Below are 22,981 nucleotides of genomic sequence, written 5' to 3'. Positions count from 1 at the left end.
CCTCCACCCTGCCAGTACAGCTCAGGTCCCTTCCTCCCTCGACCCCCACCCTGCCAGTACAGCTCAGGTCCCTTCCTCCCTCGACCCCCACCCTGCCAGTACAGCTCAGGTCCCTTCCTCCCTCGACCTCCACCCTGCCAGTACAGCTCCGGTCCCTTCCTCCCTTCCTCCCCCACTCTACCCCCACCCTGCCAGTACAGCTCAGGTCCCTTCCCCCCTCGACCCCCACCCTGCCAGTACAGCTCAGGTCCCTTCCCCCCTCCACCCCCACCCTGCCAGTACAGCTCAGGTCCCTTCCTCCCCCACCCCCACCCTGCCAGTAACGCTCAGGTCCCTTCCTCCCCCACCCCCACCCTGCCAGTAACGCTCAGGTCCCTTCCCCCTCTACCCCCACCCTGCCAGTACAGCTCAGGTCCCTTCCTTCCCCCCTCGACCCCCACCCTGCCAGTACAGCTCAGGTCCCTTCCTCCCTCGACCTCCACCCTGCCAGTACAGCTCAGGTCCCTTCCTCCCTCGACCCCCACCCTGCCAGTAACGCTCAGGTCCCTTCCCCACTCCACCCCCACCCTGCCAGTACAGCTCAGGTCCCTTCCTCCCCCACTCCACCCCCACCCTGCCAGTACAGCTCAGGTCCCTTCCTCCCCCACTCCACCCTGCCAGTACAGCTCCGGTCCCTTCCCCCCTCTACCCCCACCCTGCCAGTACAGCTCAGGTCCCTTCCCCCCTCTACCCCACCCTGCCAGTACAGCTCAGGTCCCTTCCTCCCTCTACCCCCACCCTGCCAGTACAGCTCAGGTCCCTTCCTCACTCCACCCCCACCCTGCCAGTACAGCTCAGGTCCCTTCCTCCCCCACTCCACCCCCACCCTGCCAGTACAGCTCAGGTCCCTTCCCCCCTCCACCCCCACCCTGCCAGTACAGCTCAGGTCCCTTCCTCCCTCTACCCCCACCCTGCCAGTACAGCTCAGGTCCCTTCCTCCCTCCATCCCCACCCTGCCAGTACAGCTCAGGTCCCTTCCCCCCTCCACCCCCACCCTGCCAGTACAGCTCAGGTCCCTTCCTCCCTTCCTCCCCCACTCCACCCCCACCCTGCCAGTACAGCTCAGGTCCCTTCCCCCTCTACCCCCACCCTGCCAGTACAGCTCAGGTCCCTTCCCCCTCTACCCCCACCCTGCCAGTACAGCTCAGGTCCCTTCCCCCTCTACCCCCACCCTGCCAGTACAGCTCAGGTCCCTTCCCCCTCTACCCCCACCCTGCCAGTACAGCTCAGGTCCCTTCCCCCTCTACCCCCACCCTGCCAGTACAGCTCAGGTCCCTTCCTCACTCCACCCCACCCTGCCAGTACAGCTCAGGTCCCTTCCTCCCTCCATCCCCACCCTGCCAGTACAGCTCAGGTCCCTTCCCCCTCCACCCCCACCCTGCCAGTACAGCTCAGGTCCCTTCCCCCCTCTACCCCCACCCTGCCAGTACAGCACAGGTCCCTTCCTCCCTCGACCTCCACCCTGCCAGTACAGCTCAGGTCCCTTCCTCCCTCGACCCCCACCCTGCCAGTACAGCTCAGGTCCCTTCCTCCCTCGACCTCCACCCTGCCAGTACAGCTCAGGTCCCTTCCTGCCTCGACCCCCACCCTGCCAGTACAGCTCAGGTCCCTTCCTCCCTCGACCTCCACCCTGCCAGTACAGCTCAGGTCCCTTCCCCCCTCTACCCCCACCCTGCCAGTAACGCTCAGGTCCCTTCCTCCCTCCACCCCCACCCTGCCAGTACAGCTCAGGTCCCTTCCCCCTCTACCCCCACCCTGCCAGTACAGCTCAGGTCCCTTCCCCCTCCACCCCCACCCTGCCAGTACAGCACAGGTCCCTTCCTCCCCCACTCTACCCCCACCCTGCCAGTACAGCTCAGGTCCCTTCCTCCCTCGACCCCCACCCTGCCAGTACAGCTCAGGTCCCTTCCCCCCTCTACCCCCACCCTGCCAGTACAGCTCAGGTCCCTTCCTCACTCCACCCCACCCTGCCAGTACAGCTCAGGTCCCTTCCCCCTCCACCTCCACCCTGCCAGTACAGCTCAGGTCCCTTCCCCACTCCACCCCCACCCTGCCAGTACAGCTCAGGTCCCTTCCTCCCTCGACCTCCACCCTGCCAGTACAGCTCAGGTCCCTTCCTCCCTCGACCCCCACCCTGCCAGTACAGCTCAGGTCCCTTCCTCCCTCGACCCCCACCCTGCCAGTACAGCTCAGGTCCCTTCCTCCCTCGACCTCCACCCTGCCAGTACAGCTCCGGTCCCTTCCTCCCTTCCTCCCCCACTCTACCCCCACCCTGCCAGTACAGCTCAGGTCCCTTCCCCCTCGACCCCCACCCTGCCAGTACAGCTCAGGTCCCTTCCCCCTCCACCCCCACCCTGCCAGTACAGCTCAGGTCCCTTCCTCCCCCACCCCCACCCTGCCAGTAACGCTCAGGTCCCTTCCTCCCCCACCCCCACCCTGCCAGTAACGCTCAGGTCCCTTCCCCCTCTACCCCCACCCTGCCAGTACAGCTCAGGTCCCTTCCCCCTCTACCCCCACCCTGCCAGTACAGCTCAGGTCCCTTCCTCCCCCACCCCCACCCTGCCAGTACAGCTCAGGTCCCTTCCTCCCCCACCCCCACCCTACCAGTAACGCTCAGGTCCCTTCCCCCTCCACCCCCACCCTGCCAGTACAGCTCAGGTCCCTTCCTCCCCCACCCCCACCCTGCCAGTAACGCTCAGGTCCCTTCCCCCTCCACCCCCACCCTGCCAGTACAGCTCAGGTCCCTTCCTCCCCCACTCCACCCCACCCTGCCAGTACAGCTCAGGTCCCTTCCTCCCTTCCTCCCCCACTCCACCCCCACCCTGCCAGTACAGCTCAGGTCCCTTCCTCCCTCGACCTCCACCCTGCCAGTACAGCTCAGGTCCCTTCCTCCCTCTACCCCCACCCTGCCAGTAACGCTCAGGTCCCTTCCCCCCTCTACCCCCACCCTGCCAGTACAGCTCAGGTCCCTTCCTCCCTCGACCCCCACCCTGCCAGTACAGCTCAGGTCCCTTCCCCCCTCCACCTCCACCCTGCCAGTACAGCTCAGGTCCCTTCCCCCTCTACCCCCACCCTGCCAGTACAGCTCAGGTCCCTTCCCCCTCTACCCCCACCCTGCCAGTACAGCTCAGGTCCCTTCCTCCCCCACTCCACCCTGCCAGTACAGCTCAGGTCCCTTCCCCCTCTACCCCCACCCTGCCAGTACAGCTCAGGTCCCTTCCCCCCTCTACCCCCACCCTGCCAGTACAGCTCAGGTCCCTTCCTCCCCCACCCCCACCCTGCCAGTACAGCTCAGGTCCCTCACTGAGGATATTTTGGCAGAATTCTGCATGAAGAGTCTCAATTTGGTGTTTGTCCCATTTTGTGAATTCCTGGTGTGTGAGGGTTAAACGGTATCGGACAATGGGCTCTATAACTGATTTAAGTATTTTTACCCAGATCCTAATCGGTATGTTGAATTTTATGTTCCATTTGATGGCATATAATGCACTTCTTGCCTTGTCTCTCAGCTCGTTCACAGCTTTGTGGAAGTTACCTGTGGTGCTGATGTTTAGGCCAAGGCATGTATAGTTTTTTTGTGTACCTATATGGAATTTGTATTTGTGGTCCTGGTGACTGGACCTTTTTGGAACACCATTATGCTTGTCTTACTGAGACTTACTGTCAGGGCCCAGGTCTGTCAGGGCCCAGGTCTGTCAGGGCCCAGGTCTGTCAGGGCCCAGGTCTGTCAGGGCCCAGGTCTGTCAGGGCCCAGGTCTGTCAGGGCCCAGGTCTGACAGAATCTGTGCAGAAGATCTAGGTGCTGCTGTAGGCCCTCCTTGGTTGGTGACAGAAGGACCAGATCATCTGCAAACAGTAGACATTTGACTTCAGAATCTAGTAGGATGAGGCCGGCTGCTGCAGACTGTTGTAGTGCCTTGCCAATATATATATTGAAGAGGGTGGGGCTTAAGCTGCATCCCTGTCTCACCCCACGGCCATGTGGGAAGATTATTATTATTATTATTATTTTTTTTTTTGGGGGGGGGGAGCAATTTTAGCCGCACACTTGTTTGTGTACATGGGTTTTATAATGTTGTGTGTTTTTGGCCCAACACTACTTTCCATCAGTTTGTATAGCAAACCCTCATGCCAAAATAGTCAAAAGCTTTTTTTGTAATCAACAAGGCATGAGGAGACTTTGCCTTTGATTTGGTTTGTTTGGTTGTCAATTAGGGTGTGCAGGGTGAATACGTGGTCTGTCATATGGTAATTTGGTAAAAAGCCCATTTGACATTTGCTCAGTACATTGTTTTTGCTGAGGAAATGTACGAGTCTGCTGTTAATGATAATGCAGAGGATTTTCCCAAGGTTGCTGTTGACGCATATTCCACGGTAGTGATTGGGGTCATATTTCTCTCCACTTTTGTGGATTGGGGTGATCAGTCCTTGGTTCCAAATATTGGGGAAGATGCCAAAGATAAGGATGATGTTAAAGAGTTTAAATTTAGCCAATTGGAATTTGTGGTCTGTATATTTTATCATTTCATTTCGGATACCATCAACACCACATGCCATTTTGGGATGGAGGGTTTGTATTTTGTCCTGTAGTTCATTCAATGTAATTGGAGAAAACAGTGGGTTCTGGTAGTCGTTTTAATAGTTGATTCTAAGATTTGTATTTGATCAGCTATATGATTTTGCTGTTTCTTCTTTGTTATAGAGCCAAGAAGATTGGAGAAGTGGTTTACCCATACATCTCAATTTTGGATAGATAACTCTTCCTGTTGTTGTTTGTTTAGTGTTTTCCAATTTTCCCAGAAGTGGTTTGATTCTATGGATTCTTCAGTTACATTGAGCTGATTTCTGACGTGTTCCTTCTTTTTCCGTAGTGTATTTCTGTATTGTTTTAGTGATTCACCATAATGACGGCATAGAATCAGTTTTTATGGGTTTCTATGTTTTTGGTTTGACAGGTTTCTCAATTTCTTCATCAAAATTGTCAATGTTGTTAATTTTCTTAGAATTTCTGCTTGAAATTTCAAAGATTTATAGGGAAGCTGAGAGGTCAATTATACTGTTTAGGTTTTCAACTGCCAAGTTTATACCTTCACTATTACAGAGAAATGTTTTGTCCAGGAAGACGTCTAAAAGGGATTGAATTTGTTGTTCCCTAATTGTTTTTTAAAATTAGGTTTCCACACTACTTTCCTTCCATCTATAGCATTTCTTAATATTATTCAGTTCCTTTGGCTTTGATGCCTCATGATTAACTATTGCTCTGTTCAAGTAGACTGTGATTTTGCTGTGGTCTGATAGGGGTGTCAGTGGGCTGACTGTGAACGCTCTGAGAGACTCTGGGTTGAGGTCAGTGATAAAGTAGTCTACTGTACTACTGCCAAGAGATGAGCTATAGGTGTCCCTACAGTAGGAGTCCCCTCGAAGCCTACCATTGACTATGTACATACCCAGCGTGCGACAGAGCTGTAGGAGTTGTGACCCGTTTTTGTTGGTTATGTTGTCATAGTTGTGTCGAGGGGGGCATACGGGGGAGGGAATGCTGTCACCTCCAGGCAGGTGTTTGTCCCCCTGTGTGCTGAGGGTGTCAGGTTCTGGTTCGGTTCTGGCATTTAGGTCGCCACAGACTAGTACATGTCCCTGGGCCTAAAAATTATTGATTTCCCCCTCCAGGATGGAGAAGCTGTCTTCATTAAAGTATGGGGATTCTAGTGGGGGGATATAGGCAGCACACAGGAGGACATTTTCTCTGTTGAGATAATTTCCTTTAGAATTTCTAGCCAAATGTAAAATGTTCCTATTTTGATTAATTTAATAGAGTGAGTTATGTCTGCTCTATACCAAATTAGCCCTGAGTCCCTTCCCTGTTTCACACCTGGTAGTTTGGTGGTTGGGACTACCAGCTCTCTGTAACCTAGAGGACAACTAGTGGGTTCATCTCCTCTATACCGTGTTTCCTGTAGTATTACAATGTCTTTATTTCTGATTTCTTTTGTTTAGTCCAGGTTCCTGCTCTCTCTCCCTTTCTCTCTCTCCCTTTCTCTCTCTCTCCCTTTCTCTCTCTCTCTCTCTCTCTCTCTCTCTCTTTCCCTCTCTCTCCCTTCCCTCTCTATCTCTCTCCCCCTCACTCTCTCCCTCTCTCTCTCCCTTTCTCTCTCTTTCCCTCTCTATTTCTCTCTCTCTCTCTCTCTCTCTCTCTCTCTCTCAACTAGAGCCCTATGGTAACAATGCACCATTTGGGAGTAAGTCCCTCTAGTCCTCTGAGGTGATTCTAGGCACATCATCCCATTTGCACTTTACTCATGAACTTAATGTTCTCTGTATTTTTAGAAGACACTTCCTGTAGGTATTCATAGTGTCTGTCTGGGATTGTCTCATGCTTGGTGTTTCAGAGTAAAACACGCCTGGGAAAGTGTTTTGAGAAGCAAGTAACCATTCAAATTCTTTAGTGTATGTCCTTTAATGTCCGAGGAGTCAGTTTGATGTCTGAGGAGTCATTCTGATGTCCTTTAATGTCTGAGGAGTCAGTTTGATGTCTGAGGAGTCAGTTTGATGTCTGAGGAGTCAGTTCGATGTCTGAGGAGTCAGTTTGATGTCTGAGGAGTCATTCTGATGTCCTTTAATGTCTGAGGAGTCAGTTTGATGTCTGAGGAGTCAGTTTGATGTCTGAGGAGTCAGTTTGATGTCTGAGGAGTCAGTTTGATGTCTGAGGAGTCATTCTGATGTCCTTTAATGTCTGAGGAGTCAGTTTGATGTCTGAGGAGTCAGTTTGATGTCTGAGGAGTCAGTTTGATGTCTGAGGAGTCAGTTTGATGTCTGAGGAGTCAGTTTGATGTCTGAGGAGTCAGTTTGATGTCCTTTATTGTCTGAAGAGTCAGGTTGATGAACACCTTCAGTACCAGAAGTTAAATGGATGGAAAAGTCCAGTGCCTTTCTTGGGAAGCAAATCATTATTCAAATTCTTTGGGCGAATGTCCTTTGATGTCTGCTACTGTTTGAATATCATGCACATTGTCGATACCTTTCATTCCCCAGATGTGATTTATATTATTATTCCTATGTATGCCATCTCCTAACTCCCTCAACCCTGTCTGGCAGAGGATGGCTCAATGACAGATTAAACCACAGCCCTGCTGCCTGCCGTGTCATTGTGTTATTTTATCTTCTTTTCGCTCCAGGGAATCACCACCTCATCAACAGTAAGAGGTGATGTAGTGATCCTGTTATTAGATCTAATTTCTTAATGATTATCCAGATTAACGTTAGACGGAGGAAGGTCATCCCCCTCCTTGCTGTCCTCTCTTGTCCTCTCCCTCCAAACTTTCCTCTCCTCTCTTTCCTCTCCTCTCTTTCCTCTCCGCTCTCTCCTCTCCTCTCCTCTCTTTCCTCTCCTCTCTCTCCTCTCCTCTCATCTCTCTCCTCACTGTCCTCTCCTCTCTTGTCCTCTCTTCTCTCTCCTCTCCTCGTCTCTCTCCTCACTTTCCTCTCCTCTCTTGTCCTCTCTCTCCTCTCCTCTCGTCACTCTCCTCTCTTTCCTCTCCTCTCTTGTCCTCTCCTCTCTCTCCTCTCCTCTTGTCCTCTCCTCGTCTCTCTCCTGACTTTCCTCTCCTCTCTTGTCCTCTCCTCTCTCTCCTCTCGTCTCTCTCCTCGCTTTCCTCTCCTCTCTTGTCCTCTCCTCTCTCTCCTCCCCCTGTCTCTCTCCTCACTTTCCTCTCCTCTCTTGTCCTCTCCTCTCTCCTCTCCTCTCTTTCCTCTCCTCTCTTTCCTCTCCTCTCTTTCTTCTCCTCTCTTGTCCTCTCCTCTCTCTCCTCTCCTCTTGTCCTCTCCTCTCTCTCCTCTCGTCTCTCTCCTCACTTTTCTCTCCTCTCCTTTCCTCTTCTCTCGTCCTCTCCTCGCTTTCCTCTCATCTCTTGTCCTCTCCTCTCTCTCTCCTCTTTCCTCTCTCTCTTCTCCTCTCTCTCCTGTCTCTTTTCTCCTCTCTCTCTCCTCTTTCCTCTCTCTCTTCTCCTCTCTCTCCTCTCTTGTCCTCTCCTCTCTCTCTCCTCTCTTGTCCTCTCTCTCCTCTCTTGTCCTCTCCTCTCTCTCTCCTCTTTCCACTCTCTCGTCTCTTGTCCTCTCCTCTCTCTCTTCTGTCCTCTCTCTCCTCTCCTCTCTTGTCCTCTCCTCTCTCTCTCTCTCTCCCCTTTCCTCTCTCTCCTCTCTTGTCCTCTCCTCGCTTGTCCTCTTCTCTCTCTCTGCTCTCCTCTGTTCTCTCTCCAACACAGTTTAGCTTGCTGCTGAATCAATTATAGTCCTGGCGGGAAGCTGTGAATACAACAACGGGCGGCGACCTCTGATGCTCTGAAAGTCGTTGCACTGAAACATCTTGCATCTTCTAAATCAGTCTTGCTCTCTCTTCAAACGGTCTGATAATGAATAAGGGTTATTTTAAATGAGAGCATAATGGCTGATAATAAAGGGTTATTTTAAATGAGAGCATCATGGCTGATGGTATTGAATAAGGGTTATTTTAAATGAGAGTATCATGGCTGATGGTATTGAATAAGGGTTATTTTAAATGAGAGCATCATGGCTGATGGTATTGAATAAGGGTTATTTTAAATGAGAGCATCATGGCTGATGGTATTGAATAAGGGTTATTTTAAATGAGAGCATCATGGCTGATGGTATTGAATAAGGGTTATTTTAAATGAGAGCATCGTGGCTGATAATATTGAATAAGGGTTAGTGTCACGACTTCCGCCAAAGTGTTCGACGTCGCCGGTCTTCTAGCCATCGCCGATCCACTTTTCATTTTCCATTTGTTTTGTCTCATTTTCCCACACACCTGGTTTCCATTTCCCTCATTAAGTGCTGTTCCCTCCATGTCTTTGTGTGGAATTGTTTGTTGTAAGCGCTTGGACACATGGTTACTGGTGCGCGTCGGGTTTTGTACCCATGTTGGTATTTTCTTTATGCCGTTGGGTTTTGATATTAAACTGCTCCGGCTATTACCTAGTTCTATTACCTAGTTCTGTTACCTAGTTCTGTTACCTAGTTCTGTTACCTAGTTCTATTACCTAGTTCTGTTACCTAGTTCTGTTACCTAGTTCTGTTACCTAGTTCTATGACCTAGTTCTATTACCTAGTTCTATTACCTAGTTCTGTACCTAGTTCTATGACCTAGTTCTATTACCTAGTTCTATGACCTAGTTCTATTACCTAGTTCTATTACCTAGTTCTATTACCTAGTTCTGTCCTCCTGCATCTGACTTCACTGCCACCCCTTACAGTTAGTTTTGGAATACATTTTTTAGGGTCTAATGTTAATATTGCAGATTGTAGCTTCCGTCAATGTAATTGTCTGCATTATTTCCAATCCCCCATATGTTAATATATATATATAGTATCAGTCAAAAGTTTGGACACACCTACTCATTCCAGGGTTTTTCTTTATATTTACTATTCTCTACATTGTAGAATAATAGTGAAGACATCAAAACCATGAAATAACACATATGGAATCATGTAGTAACTAAAAAGGTATTCAACAAATCAAAATATGTTTTATATTTGAGATTTTTCAAATTAGCCACCCTTTGCCTTAATGTAAAAGTAGCCACCCATATACAGTTTGGAGAATAAGTATTTGATACACTGCCGATTTTGCAGGTTTTCCTACATACAAAGCATGTAGAGGTCTGTCATTTTTATTATAGGTACACTTCAACTGTGAGAGACGGAATCTAAAACGAAAATCACATTGTATGATTTTTAAGTAATAAACTGGCATTTTATTGCATGACATAAGTATTTGATACATCAGGAAAGCAGAACTTAATATTTGTTACAAATCAAATCAAATTTATTTAGATAGCCCTTTGTACATCAGCTGATATCTCAAAGTGCTGTGCAGAAACCCAGCCTAAAACCCCAAACAGCAAGCAATGCAGGTGTAGAAGCACGGTGGCTAGGAAAAACTCCCGAGAAAGGCCAAAACCTGGGAAGAAACCTAGAGAGGAACCAGGCTATGTGGCTAAGAGAGGCTAAGTCTTCTTCTGGCTGTGCCGGGTGGAGATTATAACAGAACATGGCCAAGATGTTCAAATGTTCATAAATGGCCAGCATTGTCAAATAATAATAATCACAGGCAGAACAGTTGAAACTGGAGCAGCAGCACATCCAGGTGGACTGGGGACAGCAAGGAGTCATCATGCCAGGTAGTCCTGAGGCATGGTCCTAGGGCTCAGGTCCTCCGAGAGAAAGAGAGAATTAGAGAGAGCATAGTTAAATTCACACAGGACACCGGATAAGACAGAAGAAGTACTCCAGATATAACAAACTGACCCCAGCCCCCCGACACATAAACTACTGCAGCATAAATACTGTAGGCTGAGACAGGAGGGGTCAAGAGACACTGTGGCCCCATCCGATGACACCCCTGGACAGGGCCAAACAGGAAGGATATAACCCTACCCACTTTGCCAAAGCACAGGCCCCACACCACTAGAGGGATATCTTTAACCACCAAATTACCATCCTGAGACAAGGCCGAGTATAGCCCACAAAGATCTCCGCCATGGCACAACCCAAGGGGGGAGGGGGCGCCAACCCAGGCAGGAAGATCACATCAGTGACTCAACCAACTCAGGTGACGTACCCCTCCTAGGGACGGTATGAAAGAGCCCAAGTAAGCCAGTGACTCAGCTCCTGTAATAGGGATAGAGGCAGAGAATCCCAGTGGAAAGTGGGGAATCGGCCAGGCAGAGACAGCAAGGGCGGTTCGTTGCTCCAAGGTTACAGAAACCTTTGTTTGCAATTACAGAGATCATATGTTTCCTGTAGTTCTCGACCAGGTTTGCACACACTGCAGCAGGGATTTTGTCCCACTCCTCCATACAGAGGGCAATACGGACTTTCAGCTCCCTCCAAAGATTTTCTATTGGGCTCAAGTCTGGAGACTGGCTAGGCCACTCCAGGACCTTGAGATGCTTCTTACGGAGCCACTCCTTAGTTGCCTCGGCTGTGTTTTTCGGGTTGTTGTCATGCTGGAAGACCCAGCCACGACCCATCTTCAATGCTCTTACTGAGTGAAGGAGGTTGATGGCCAAGATCTTGCGATCCTCCCCTCAATACGGTGCAGTCGTCCTGTCCCCTTTGCAGAAAAGCATCCCCAAAGAATGATGTTTCCACCACCATGCTTCACTGGTGGGATGGTGTTCTTGGGGTTGTACTTATCCTTCTTCTTCCTCCAAACATGGCTAGTGGAGTTTAGACCAAAAAGCTCTATTTTTGTCTCATCAGACCACATGACCTTCTCCCATTCCTCCTCTGGATCATTCAGATGGTCATTGGCAAACTTCAGACGGGCCTGGACATGCGCTGGCTTAAGCAGGGGGACCTTGCGTGCGTTGCAGGATTTTAATCCATGACGGCATCGTGTTACACTTATCGTTTTCTTTGAGACTGTGGTCCCAGCTCTCTTCAGGTCATTGACCAGGTTCTGTTGTGTAGTTCTGGGCTGATCCCTCACCTTCCTCATGATTATTGATACCCCATGAGGTGAGATCTTGCATGGATCCCCGGTAATTGACCGTCATCTTGAACTTCTTCCGTTTTCTAATAATTTTCTGCAACAAGCTGCTTGCCTATTGTTCTGTAGCTCATCCCAGCCTTGTGCAGGTCAACAATTTTATCCCTGATATTCTTACACAGCTCTCTGGTCTTGGCCATTGTGGAGAGGTTGGAGTCTGTTTGATTGAGTGTGTGGACAAGTGTCTTTTATACAGGTAACGTGTTCAAACAGGTGCAGTTATTACAGGTAATGAGTGTAGAACAGGAGGGCTTCTTAAAGAAAAACTAACAGGTCTGTGAGAGTCGGAATTCTAACTGGTTGGTAGGTGATCAAATACTTATGTCATGCAATAAAATGCTAATTAATTACTTAAAAATCATACATGGGATCTTCTGGATTTTTGTTTTAGATTCCGTCTCTCACAGTTGAAGTGTACCTATGATAAAAATTACAGACCTCTACATGCTAGAAAAACCTGCAAAATTGTCAGTGTATCAAATACTTGTTCTCCCCACTGTATGTATATATATATATATATATATATATATATATATATATATATATATATATATATATTGTCTTGATGGCAGCTGTAACAAACCAGTTTCCTTGATGAAAGTGTTTTGTGGTTGTACAGTATCCTCAAACAATAGCATGGTATTGTTTCACTCGAATAGCTACTGTATATTGGACACTGCAGTTAGATTAACTATCATTTAGGCTTTCTGATGATATAAGACATGTCAATGTCCCGGAAAGTTGGCTGTTGTATACAACACCATTCTAGTCACATATCGCATATTGAGCAGCAACTGCCCCGATTTCGGGACTCTGTTCCTGTAGAGGTTATTAACGAAGTTAGCTCCTTGACTCTCTGTCAATCAGAGAAGATTACTGCTGCGACAAACATGTTGGCTCTAAGATGGCTTTTTGGGTGGGTAGGGAGGCGAGAGATGAGTGAACGAGAGGAGTGAACGAGAGGAGGGAGAGAGAGAGAGGGGTGAACGACAGGAGGGAAAGAGAGAGAGGAGGGAGAGAGAGGAGAGAGCGGGAGGGAGAGAGAGGCGGGACAGAGAGGCGGGAGAGAGGCGGGAGAGAGAGGAGAGAGCAGGAGGGAGATTATGAGGGAGAGGGCGATCAGGGAGTGAGAGGAGAGTTAGAGGGGAGAGAAGGAAAAGAAGAAGAGGAGGGAGGGAAATTAGGAAGGGAATGGATGGAGAGGAGGAGAGGTGAGGAGGAGAGGAGAGGATGAGAGGAGGAGAGGTGAGGAGGAGAGGTGAGGAGGAGAGGAGGAGAGGTGAGGAGGAGAGGAGGAGAGGTGAGGAGGAGAGGAGGAGAGGTGAGGAGGAGAGGTGAGGAGGAGAGGAGAGGAGAGGAGGAGAACAGAAGAGAGAATGAGGAGATGGATAGAGAATGGAGCCTGTATCCATCTGGCTGCCAAGCCCCTCCAGGGGAGAGCCAGGGGGAGGGATCCTCCTGATCCAAATGTCATCCCTGTTTTGGGATTATCCCGTATTTCCTGTCACTGATCTCTCCCTCTCTCTCTCTGTTATCTTTCTCAAACCCCCTGTTTACTGTATTCTGCCAGGGAATACTAAAATACTTCTGGTTGATGGGTAGTTGTGAAAATCTGAAATAAAAAGTTATGAGCCATATACTGTAGCTTCCTCTGGGTATGGAGTGGTCTCTGGGTATGGGGTGGTCTCTGGGTATGGGGTGGTCTCTGGGTATGGGGTTGTCTCTGGGTATGGGGTGGTCTCTGGGTATGGGGTGGTCTCTGGGTATGGGGTTGTCTCTGGGTATGGAGTGGTCTCTGGGTATGGGGTGGTCTCTGGGTATGGGGTGGTCTCTGGGTATGGGGTTGTCTCTGGGTATGGGGTTGTCTCTGGGTATGGGGTGGTCTCTGGGTATGGGGTGGTCCCTGTATGGGGTTGTCTCTGGGTATGGGGTTGTCTCTGGGTATGGGGTGGTCTCTGGGTATGGAGTGGTCTCTGGGTATGGGGTGGTCTCTGGGTATGGGGTGGTCTCTGGGTATGGGGTGGTCCCTGTATGGGGTTGTCTCTGGGTATGGGGTTGTCTCTGGGTATGGGGTGGTCTCTGGGTATGGGGTGGTCCCTGTATGGAGTGGTCCCTGGGTATGGGGTTGTCTCTGGGTATGGAGTGGTCTCTGGGTATGGGGTGGTCTCTGGGTATGGGGTGGTCTCTGGGTATGGGGTTGTCTCTGGGTATGGAGTGGTCTCTGGGTATGGGGTGGTCTCTGGGTATGGGGTGGTCTCTGGGTATGGGGTGGTCTCTGGGTATGGGGTGGTCTCTGGGTATGGGGTGGTCTCTGGGTATGGGGTGGTCTCTGGGTATGGAGTGGTCTCTGGGTATGGAGTGGTCTCTGGGTATGGGGTGGTCCCTGGGTATGGGGTGGTCTCTGGGTATGGAGTGGTCTCTGGGTATGGGGTGGTCCCTGGGTATGGAGTGGTCTCTGGGTATGGGGTGGTCCCTGGGTATGGAGTGGTCCCTGGGTATGGGGTGGTCTCTGGGTATGGAGTGGTCCCTGGGTATGGAGTGGTCTCTGGGTATGGGGTGGTCTCTGGGTATGGGGTGGTGTCTGGGTATGGAGTGGTCTCTGGGTATGGGGTGGTCCCTGGGTATGGGGTGGTCTCTGGGTATGGGGTGGTCCCTGGGTATGGGGTGGTCTCTGGGTATGGAGTGGTCCCTGGGTATGGGGTGGTCTCTGGGTATGGAGTGGTCCCTGGATATGGAGTGGTCTCTGGGTATGGGGTGGTCCCTGGGTATGGGGTGGTCTCTGGGTATGGAGTGGTCCCTGGGTATGGAGTGGTCTCTGGGTATGGGGGGATACCTGGGTATGGAGTGGTCCTTGGGTATGGGGTGGTCTCTGGGTATGGGGTGGTCTCTGGGTATGGGGTGGTCCCTGGGTATGGGGGGGTTCCTGGGTATGGGGTGGTCCCTGGGTATGGGGGGGTACCTGGGTATGGGGTTGTCTCTGGGTATGGGGTGGTCTCTGGGTATGGGGTGGGTACCTGGGTATGGGGGGGTACCTGGGTATGGGGTGGTCCCTGGGTATGGGGGGCTACCTGGGTATGGAGTGGTCCCTGGGTATGGGGTGGTCTCTGGGTATGGGTTGGTCCCTGGGTATGGGGTTGTCCCTGGGTATGGGGTTGTCCCTGGGTATGGGGTTGTCTCTGGGTATGGGGGGGGTACCTGGGTATGGGGGGGTACCTGGGTATGGAGTGGTCCCTGGGTATGGGGTGGTCTCTGGGTATGGGGTGGTCTCTGGGTATGGGGTGGTCTCTGGGTATGGGGTGGTCCCTGGGTATGGGGTGGTCCCTGGGTATGGGGTGGTCTCTGGGTATGGGGTGGTCTCTGGGTATGGGGTGGTCTCTGGGTATGGGGTGGTCTCTGGGTATGGGGTGGTCCCTGGGTATGGGGGGGTTCCTGGGTATGGGGTGGTCTCTGGGTATGGGGTGGTCTCTGGGTATGGGGTGGTCCCTGGCTGGGTATGGGGTGGTCTCTGGGTATGGGGTGGTCTCTGGGTATGGGGTGGTCCCTGGCTGGGTATGGGGTGGTCCCTGGGTATGGGGTTGTCCCTGGGTATGGGGTTGTCTCTGGGTATGGGGGGTACCTGGGTATGGGGTGCTCCCTGGATATGGGGGGGGGTACCTGGGTATGGGGGGGTACCTGGGTATGGGGTGGTCCCTGGGTATGGGGGGGTACCTGGGTATGGGGGGTACCTGGGTATGGGGGAGTACCTGGGTATGGGGGGGTCCCTGGGTATGGGGTGGTCTCTGGGTATGGGGGGTCCCTGGGTATGGGGTGGTCTCTGGGTATGGGGTGGTCTCTGGGTATGGGGTGGTCCCTGGGTATGGGGGGGTTCCTGGGTATGGGGTGGTCTCTGGGTATGGGGTGGGTACCTGGGTATGGGGTGGGTACCTGGGTATGGGGGGGTACCTGGGTATGGGGTTGTCCCTGGGTATGGGGTGGTCCCTGGGTATGGGGTGGTCCCTGGGTATGGGGTGGTCCCTGGGTATGGGGTTGTCCCTGGGTATGGGGTTGTCTCTGGGTATGGGGGGGTACCTGGGTATGGGGTGGTCCTTGGGTATGGGGGGGGGTACCTGGGTATGGGGGGGTACCTGGGTATGGGGTGGTCCCTGGGTATGGGGGGCTACCTGGGTATGGAGTGGTCCCTGGGTATGGGGGGTCCCTGGGTATGGGGTGGTCTCTGGGTATTGGGTGGTACCTGGGTATGGGGTGGTCCCTGGGTATGGGGTGGTCTCTGGGTATGGGGTGGTCCCTGGGTATGGGGGGGTTCCTGGGTATGGGGTGGTCTCTGGGTATGGGGGGGTACCTGGGTATGGGGTGGTCTCTGGGTATGGGGGGGTACCTGGGTATGGGGTGGTCTCTGGGTATGGGGTGGTCTCTGGGTATGGGGTGGTCTCTGGGTATGGGGGGGTACCTGGGTATGGGGGGTACCTGGGTATGGAGTGGTCTCTGGGTATGGAGTGGTCCCTTTATGGGGTGGTATGGGGAAGAAACAGAAACATTTACTCAACTTGATATGGCTCAACTTACCCCAAGGCAAACATGTTGACTACATTAGCCTACAAAAGATGCACTTTCATACTAGATTTAGGACCTCATATTGAAGCTAATAGAGGCCCCAACTGATGTTTATAATTATGTTAAAATGATCTCTTTGGTTTAGATACAAGCATAATAAAACCTCTAACACAATAAAATCATTTGACTTGGTAAAAATCTGTTGTTTTGGACCTAACTTGCTGGTCACTTTTTCCATGTGGTTTCATCCTTCAGACTCCATGAACTGATGACCTCTTCCTGCATATTTGGTCACATGATTCATTTGTGTTTCCTAGGAACAATGGTGACTAAACTTCCCCCTTTGGTTCACCTGCCCCCTTTGGTTCAACTTCCCCCTTTGGTTCAACTTCCCCCTTTGACTCAACTTCCCCCTTTGGTTCGACTTCCCCCGTTGGTTCACCTTCCCCCTTTGGTTCGACTTCCCCCTTTGACTCGACTTCCCCCTTTGGTTCGACTTCCCCCTTTGGTTCGACTTCCCCCTTTGGTTCGACTTCCCCCTTTGGTTCACCTTCCCCCTTTGGTTTGACTTCCCCCTTTGGTTCACCTTCCCCCGTTGGTTCACCTTCCCCCTTTGGTTCGACTTCCCCCTTTGGTTCACCTTCCCCCGTTGGTTCACCTTCCCCCGTTGGTTCGACTTCCCGCTTTGGTTCGACTTCCTCCGTTGGTTCGACTTCCCCCGTTGGTTCGACTTCCACCTTTGGTTCGACTTCCCCCGTTGGTTCGACTTCCCCCTTTGGTTCGACTTCCCCCGTTGGTTCGACTTCCCCCTTTGGTTCGACTTCCCCCGTTGGTTCGACTTCCCCCTTTGGTTCGACTTCCCCCGTTGGCTTGACTTCCCCCTTTGGTTCGACTTCCCCCTTTGGTTCGACTTCCCCCTTTGGTTCGACTTCCCCCGTTGGTTCACCTTCCCCCGTTGGTTCGACTTCCCCCTTTGGTCCGACTTCCCCCTTTGGTTTGACTTCCCCCTTTGGTTTGACTTCCCCCGTTGGTTCACCTTCCCCCGTTGGTTCGACTTCCCCCTTTGGTTCGACTTCCCCCTTTGGTTCGACTTCCCCCTTTGGTTCGACTTCCCCTTTGGTTCACCTTCCCCCTTTGGTTCGACTTCCCCCTTTGGTTCACCTTCCCCGTTGGTTCACCTTCCCCCTTTGGTTCGACTTCCCCCTTTGGTTCACCTTCCCCGTTGGTTCACCTTCCCCCGTTGGTTCGACTTCCCGCTTTGGTTCGACTTCCTCCGTTGGTTCGACTTCCCCGTTGGTTCGACTTCCACCTTTGGTTCGACTTCCCCCGTTGGTTCGACTTCCCCCTTTGGTTCGACTTCCCCGTTGGTTCGACTTCCCCCGTTGGTTCGACTTCCCCCGTTGGTTCGACTTCCCCCTTTGGTTCGACTTCCCCCGTTGGCTTGACTTCCCCCTTTGGTTCGACTTCCCCCTTTGGTTCGACTTCCCCCTTTGGTTCGACTTCCCCCTTTGGTTCGACTTCCCCCGTTGGTTCACCTTCCCCCGTTGGTTCGACTTCCCCCTTTGGTCCGACTTCCCCCTTTGGTTTGACTTCCCCTTTGGTTTGACTTCCCCCGTTGGTTCACCTTCCCCCGTTGGTTCGACTTCCCCCTTTGGTTCGACTTCCCCCTTTGGTTTGACTTCCCCCTTTGGTTTGACTTCCCCCTTTGGTTCGACTTCCCCCGTTGGTTCGACTTCCCCCGTTGGTTCACCTTCCCCCGTTGGTTCGACTTCCCCCGTTGGTTCGACTTCCCCCTTTGGTTCGACTTCCCCCTTTTGTTCGACTTCCCCCGTTGGTTCGACTTCCCCCGTTGGTTCACCTTCCCCCGTTGGTTCGACTTCCCCCACTCTCCCTGAGTATTGATGCTGCTGATTGAGCTTGTCCTTCAACCATCTCCTTTCTTTTCCAGATGGAAGATGTCATCGCTCATATGCAAGAAGAGACTAATGGAATTCCTGTCCGCACAGTCAAGAGTTTTCTATCTAAAATCCCAAGTGTTTTTTCAGGTAAGATATATTTTTTATAGTTACAGTAAAAAGATGTGTGTGTGTTTGAGAGAGAATGAGAGCGCTAAAAAGATATATATATATATATATCAGATCAACAGACCATCTGTAGGTAATAACAGACCATCAGTAGGTAATAACAGACCATCAGTAGGTAATAACAGACCATCAGTAGGTAATAACAGACCATCAGTAGGTAATAACAGACCATCAGTAGGTAATAACAGACCATCAGTAGGTAATAACAGATCAATAGTAACAGACCATCAGTAGGTAATAACAGATCAACAGACCATCAGTAGGTAATAACAGATCAATAGACCATCAGTAGGTAATAACAGATCAATAGACCATCAGTAGGTAATAACAGATCAATAGTAACAGACCATCAGTAGGTAATAACAGATCAATAGACCATCAGTAGGTAATAACAGATCAATAGACCATCAGTAGGTAATAACAGATCAATAGAAACAGACCATCAGTAGATAATATCAGATCAATAGACCATCAGTAGGTAATAACAGATCAACAGACCATCAGTAGGTAATAACAGATCAATAGTAACAGACCATCAGTAGGTAATAACAGATCAATAGACCATCAGTAGGTAATAACAGATCAATAGACCATCAGTAGGTAATAACAGATCAATAGTAACAGACCATCAGTTGGATAATAACAGATCAACAGACTATCAGTAGGTAATAACAGATCAACAGACCATCAGTAGGTAATAACAGATCAATAGTAACAGACCATCAGTAGGTAATAACAGATCAATAGACCATCAGTAGGTAATAACAGATCATCAGTAGGTAATAACAGACCATCAGTAGGTAATAACAGATCATCAGTAGGTAATAACAGACCATCAGTAGGTAATAACAGATCAACAGACCATCAGTAGGTAATAACAGATCAATAGACCATCAGTAGGTAATAACAGATCAATAGTAACAGACCATCAGTAGGTAATAACAGATCAACAGACTATCAGTAGGTAATAACAGATCAACAGACCATCAGTAGGTAATAACAGACCATCAGTAGGTAATAACAGATCAACAGACTATCAGTAGGTAATAACAGATCATCAGTAGGTAATAACAGACCATCAGTAGGTAATAACAGATCAACAGACTATCAGTAGGTAATAACAGATCAACAGACTATCAGTAGGTAATAACAGATCAACAGACCATCGGTAGGTAATAACAGATCAATAGACCATCAGTAGGTAATAACAGATCAATAGTAACAGACCATCAGTAGGTAATAACAGATCAATAGACCATCAGTAGGTAATAATAGATCAATAGTAACAGACCATCAGTAGGTAATAACAGATCAATAGTAACAGACCATCAGTAGGTAATAACAGATCAACAGACTATCAGTAGGTAATAACAGATCAACAGACCATCAGTAGGTAATAACAGATCAATAGTAACAGACCATCAGTAGGTAATAACAGATCAATAGACCATCAGTAGGTAATAACAGATCATCAGTAGGTAATAACAGACCATCAGTAGGTAATAACAGACCATCAGTAGGTAATAACAGATCAACAGACCATCAGTAGGTAATAACAGATCAATAGACCATCAGTAGGTAATAACAGATCAATAGTAACAGACCATCAGTAGGTAATAACAGATCAATAGACCATCAGTAGGTAATAACAGATCAATAGACCATCAGTAGGTAATAACAGATCAATAGTAACAGACCATCAGTAGGTAATAACAGATCAATAGACCATCAGTAGGTAATAACAGATCAACAGACCATCAGTAGGTAATATCAGATCAACAGACCATCAGTAGGTAATAACAGATCAATAGACCATCAGTAGGTAATAACAGATCAACAGACCATCAGTAGGTAATAACAGATCAATAGACCATCAGTAGGTAATAACAGATCAATAGTAACAGACCATCAGTAGGTAATAACAGATCAATAGACCATCAGTAGGTAATAACAGATCAACAGACCATCAGTAGGTAATAACAGATCAACAGACCATCTGTAGGTAATAGCAGATCAATAGAGCACCAATAGGAAATAACAGACCATCAGTAGGTAATAACAGATCAACAGACCATCTGTAGGTAATAGCAGATCAATAGAGCACCAATAGGTAATAACAGACCATCAGTAGGTAATAACAGATCAACAGACCATCTGTAGGTAATAGCAGATCAATAGAGCACCAATAGGTAATAGCAGGTCAACAGTAGGTAATAACAGATCAACAGTAGGTAATAACAGACCATCAGTAGGTAATAACAGACCATCAGTAGGTAATAACAGACCATCAGTAGGTAATAATAGACCATCAGTAGGTAATAACAGACCATCAGTAGGTAATAACAGACCATCAGTAGGTAATAACAGACCATCAGTAGGTAATAACAGACCATCAGTAGGTAATAACAGACCATCAGTAGGTAATAACAGACCATCAGTAGGTAATAACAGATCAACAGTAGGTAATAACAGACCATCAGTAGGTAATAACAGACCATCAGTAGGTAATAACAGACCATCAGTAGGTAATAACAGACCATCAGTAGGTAATAACAGACCATCAGTAGGTAATAACAGACCATCTGTAGGTAATAACAGACCATCAGTAGGTAATAACAGACCATCAGTAGGTAATAACAGACCATCAGTAGGTAATAACAGATCAACAGACCATCTGTAGGTAATAGCAGATCAATAGAGCACCAATAGGTAATAGCAGGTCAACAGTAGGTAATAACAGACCATCAGTAGGTAATAACAGACCATCAGTAGGTAATAATAGACCATGAGTAGGTAATAACAGACCATCAGTAGGTAATAACAGACCATCAGTAGGTAATAACAGACCATCAGTAGGTAATAATAGACCATCAGTAGGTAATAACAGACCATCAGTAGGTAATAACAGACCATCAGTAGGTAATAACAGACCATCAGTAGGTAATAACAGACCATCAGTAGGTAATAACAGACCATCAGTAGGTAATAACAGACCATCAGTAGGTAATAACAGATCAACAGTAGGTAATAACAGACCATCAGTAGGTAATAACAGACCATCAGTAGGTAATAACAGACCATCAGTAGGTAATAACAGACCATCAGTAGGTAATAACAGACCATCAGTAGGTAATAACAGACCATCTGTAGGTAATAACAGACCATCAGTAGGTAATAACAGACCATCAGTAGGTAATAACAGACCATCAGTAGGTAATAACAGATCAACAGACCATCTGTAGGTAATAGCAGATCAATAGAGCACCAATAGGTAATAGCAGGTCAACAGTAGGTAATAACAGACCATCAGTAGGTAATAACAGACCATCAGTAGGTAATAATAGACCATGAGTAGGTAATAACAGACCATCAGTAGGTAATAACAGACCATCAGTAGGTAATAACAGACCATCAGTAGGTAATAATAGACCATCAGTAGGTAATAACAGACCATCAGTAGGTAATAACAGACCATCAGTAGGTAATAACAGACCATCAGTAGGTAATAACAGACCATCAGTAGGTAATAACAGACCATCAGTAGGTAATAACAGACCATCAGTAGGTAATAACAGATCAACAGTAGGTAATAACAGACCATCAGTAGGTAATAACAGACCATCAGTAGGTAATAACAGACCATCAGTAGGTAATAACAGACCATCAGTAGGTAATAACAGACCATCAGTAGGTAATAACAGACCATCAGTAGGTAATAACAGACCATCAGTAGGTAATAACAGACCATCAGTAGGTAATAACAGACCACCAGTAGGTAATAACAGACCACCAGTAGGTAATAACAGACCATCAGTAGGTAATAACAGACCATCAGTAGGTAATAACAGACCATCAGTAGGTAATAACAGACCATCAGTAGGTAATAACAGACCATCTGTAGGTAATAACAGACCATCAGTAGGTAATAACAGACCATCAGTAGGTAATAACAGACCATCAGTAGGTAATAACAGACCATCAGTAGATAATAACAGACCATCAGTAGGTAATAACAGACCATCAGTAGGTAATAACAGACCATCAGTAGATAATAACAGACCATCAGTAGGTAATAACAGACCATCAGTAGGTAATATCAGATCAACAGTAATAGACCATGAGTAGATAATATCAGATCAATAGACCATCAGTCAGCCCATATTGACGCTCTGACACACAAACAACTATTCTGCTTCTGTTGACACTGTCTGTTCTTCACACACCTGGTATGTGTCCTGCTCCATGAGGGTTGAGATGACAGCCCAGTGTCTGTCACCTGGTGTGTGTCCTGCTCCATGAGGGTTGATAAGGCTGTAATTAAAGTCTAGTGCCTCTTCTGTTACTATAGTGATGTCTCAAATGGTACCCTGTTCCCTGAGCCCTATTCCCTATATAGAACACTACTGTTGACCAGAGCTCTATTCCCTATATAGTACACTACTGTTGACCAGAGCCCTATTCCCTATATAGAACACTACTGTTGACCAGAGCCCTATTCCCTATATAGAACACTACTGTTGACCAGAGCCCTATTCCCTATATAGAACACTACTGTTGACCAGGGTCCTATTCCCTATATAGAACACTACTGTTGACCAGGGTCCTATTCTCTATATAGAACACTACTGTTGACCAGAGCCCTATTCCCTATATAGAACACTACTGTTGACCAGAGCCCTATTCACTATATAGAACACTACTGTTGACCAGAGCCCTATTCCTATATAGAACACTACTG

The 22,981-nt window shown here is 48.8% G+C and overlaps 1 protein-coding gene across 1 annotated transcript; it reads right to left on the bottom strand.

Moving 5' to 3' along the window:
* Positions 1 to 13,233: 13,233 nt before the first annotated feature.
* Positions 13,234 to 16,185, bottom strand: LOC135529519 (uncharacterized). Its single transcript, XM_064958206.1, has 5 exons — positions 16,172 to 16,185; positions 15,984 to 16,108; positions 15,352 to 15,893; positions 14,442 to 14,622; positions 13,234 to 13,883 (listed from the first exon to the last, which is right to left on the bottom strand). The coding sequence occupies exons 1-5, from the start codon at positions 16,183 to 16,185 to the stop codon at positions 13,234 to 13,236; spliced, it is 1,512 nt and encodes a 503-aa protein (XP_064814278.1).
* Between the last annotated feature and the right edge of the window lie 6,796 nt (positions 16,186 to 22,981).

Source organism: Oncorhynchus masou, unplaced genomic scaffold (assembly GCF_036934945.1).
Source record: "Oncorhynchus masou masou isolate Uvic2021 unplaced genomic scaffold, UVic_Omas_1.1 unplaced_scaffold_1175, whole genome shotgun sequence".
Classification (NCBI taxonomy): domain Eukaryota; kingdom Metazoa; phylum Chordata; class Actinopteri; order Salmoniformes; family Salmonidae; genus Oncorhynchus; species Oncorhynchus masou.
This window is presented reverse-complemented; position numbering and strand designations above follow the sequence as displayed.

Coding starts and splice junctions, on each gene's coding strand:
- LOC135529519 (XM_064958206.1), bottom strand. Junction 15,894..15,983: donor AGAGACCACCCCATACCCAG/GTACCCCCCCAT, acceptor CCCCATACCCAG/GGACCACCCCATACCCAGAG. Junction 13,884..14,441: donor AAGGACCACTCCATACCCAG/GTATCCCCCCAT, acceptor CCCCATACCCAG/AGACCACCCCATACCCAGAG.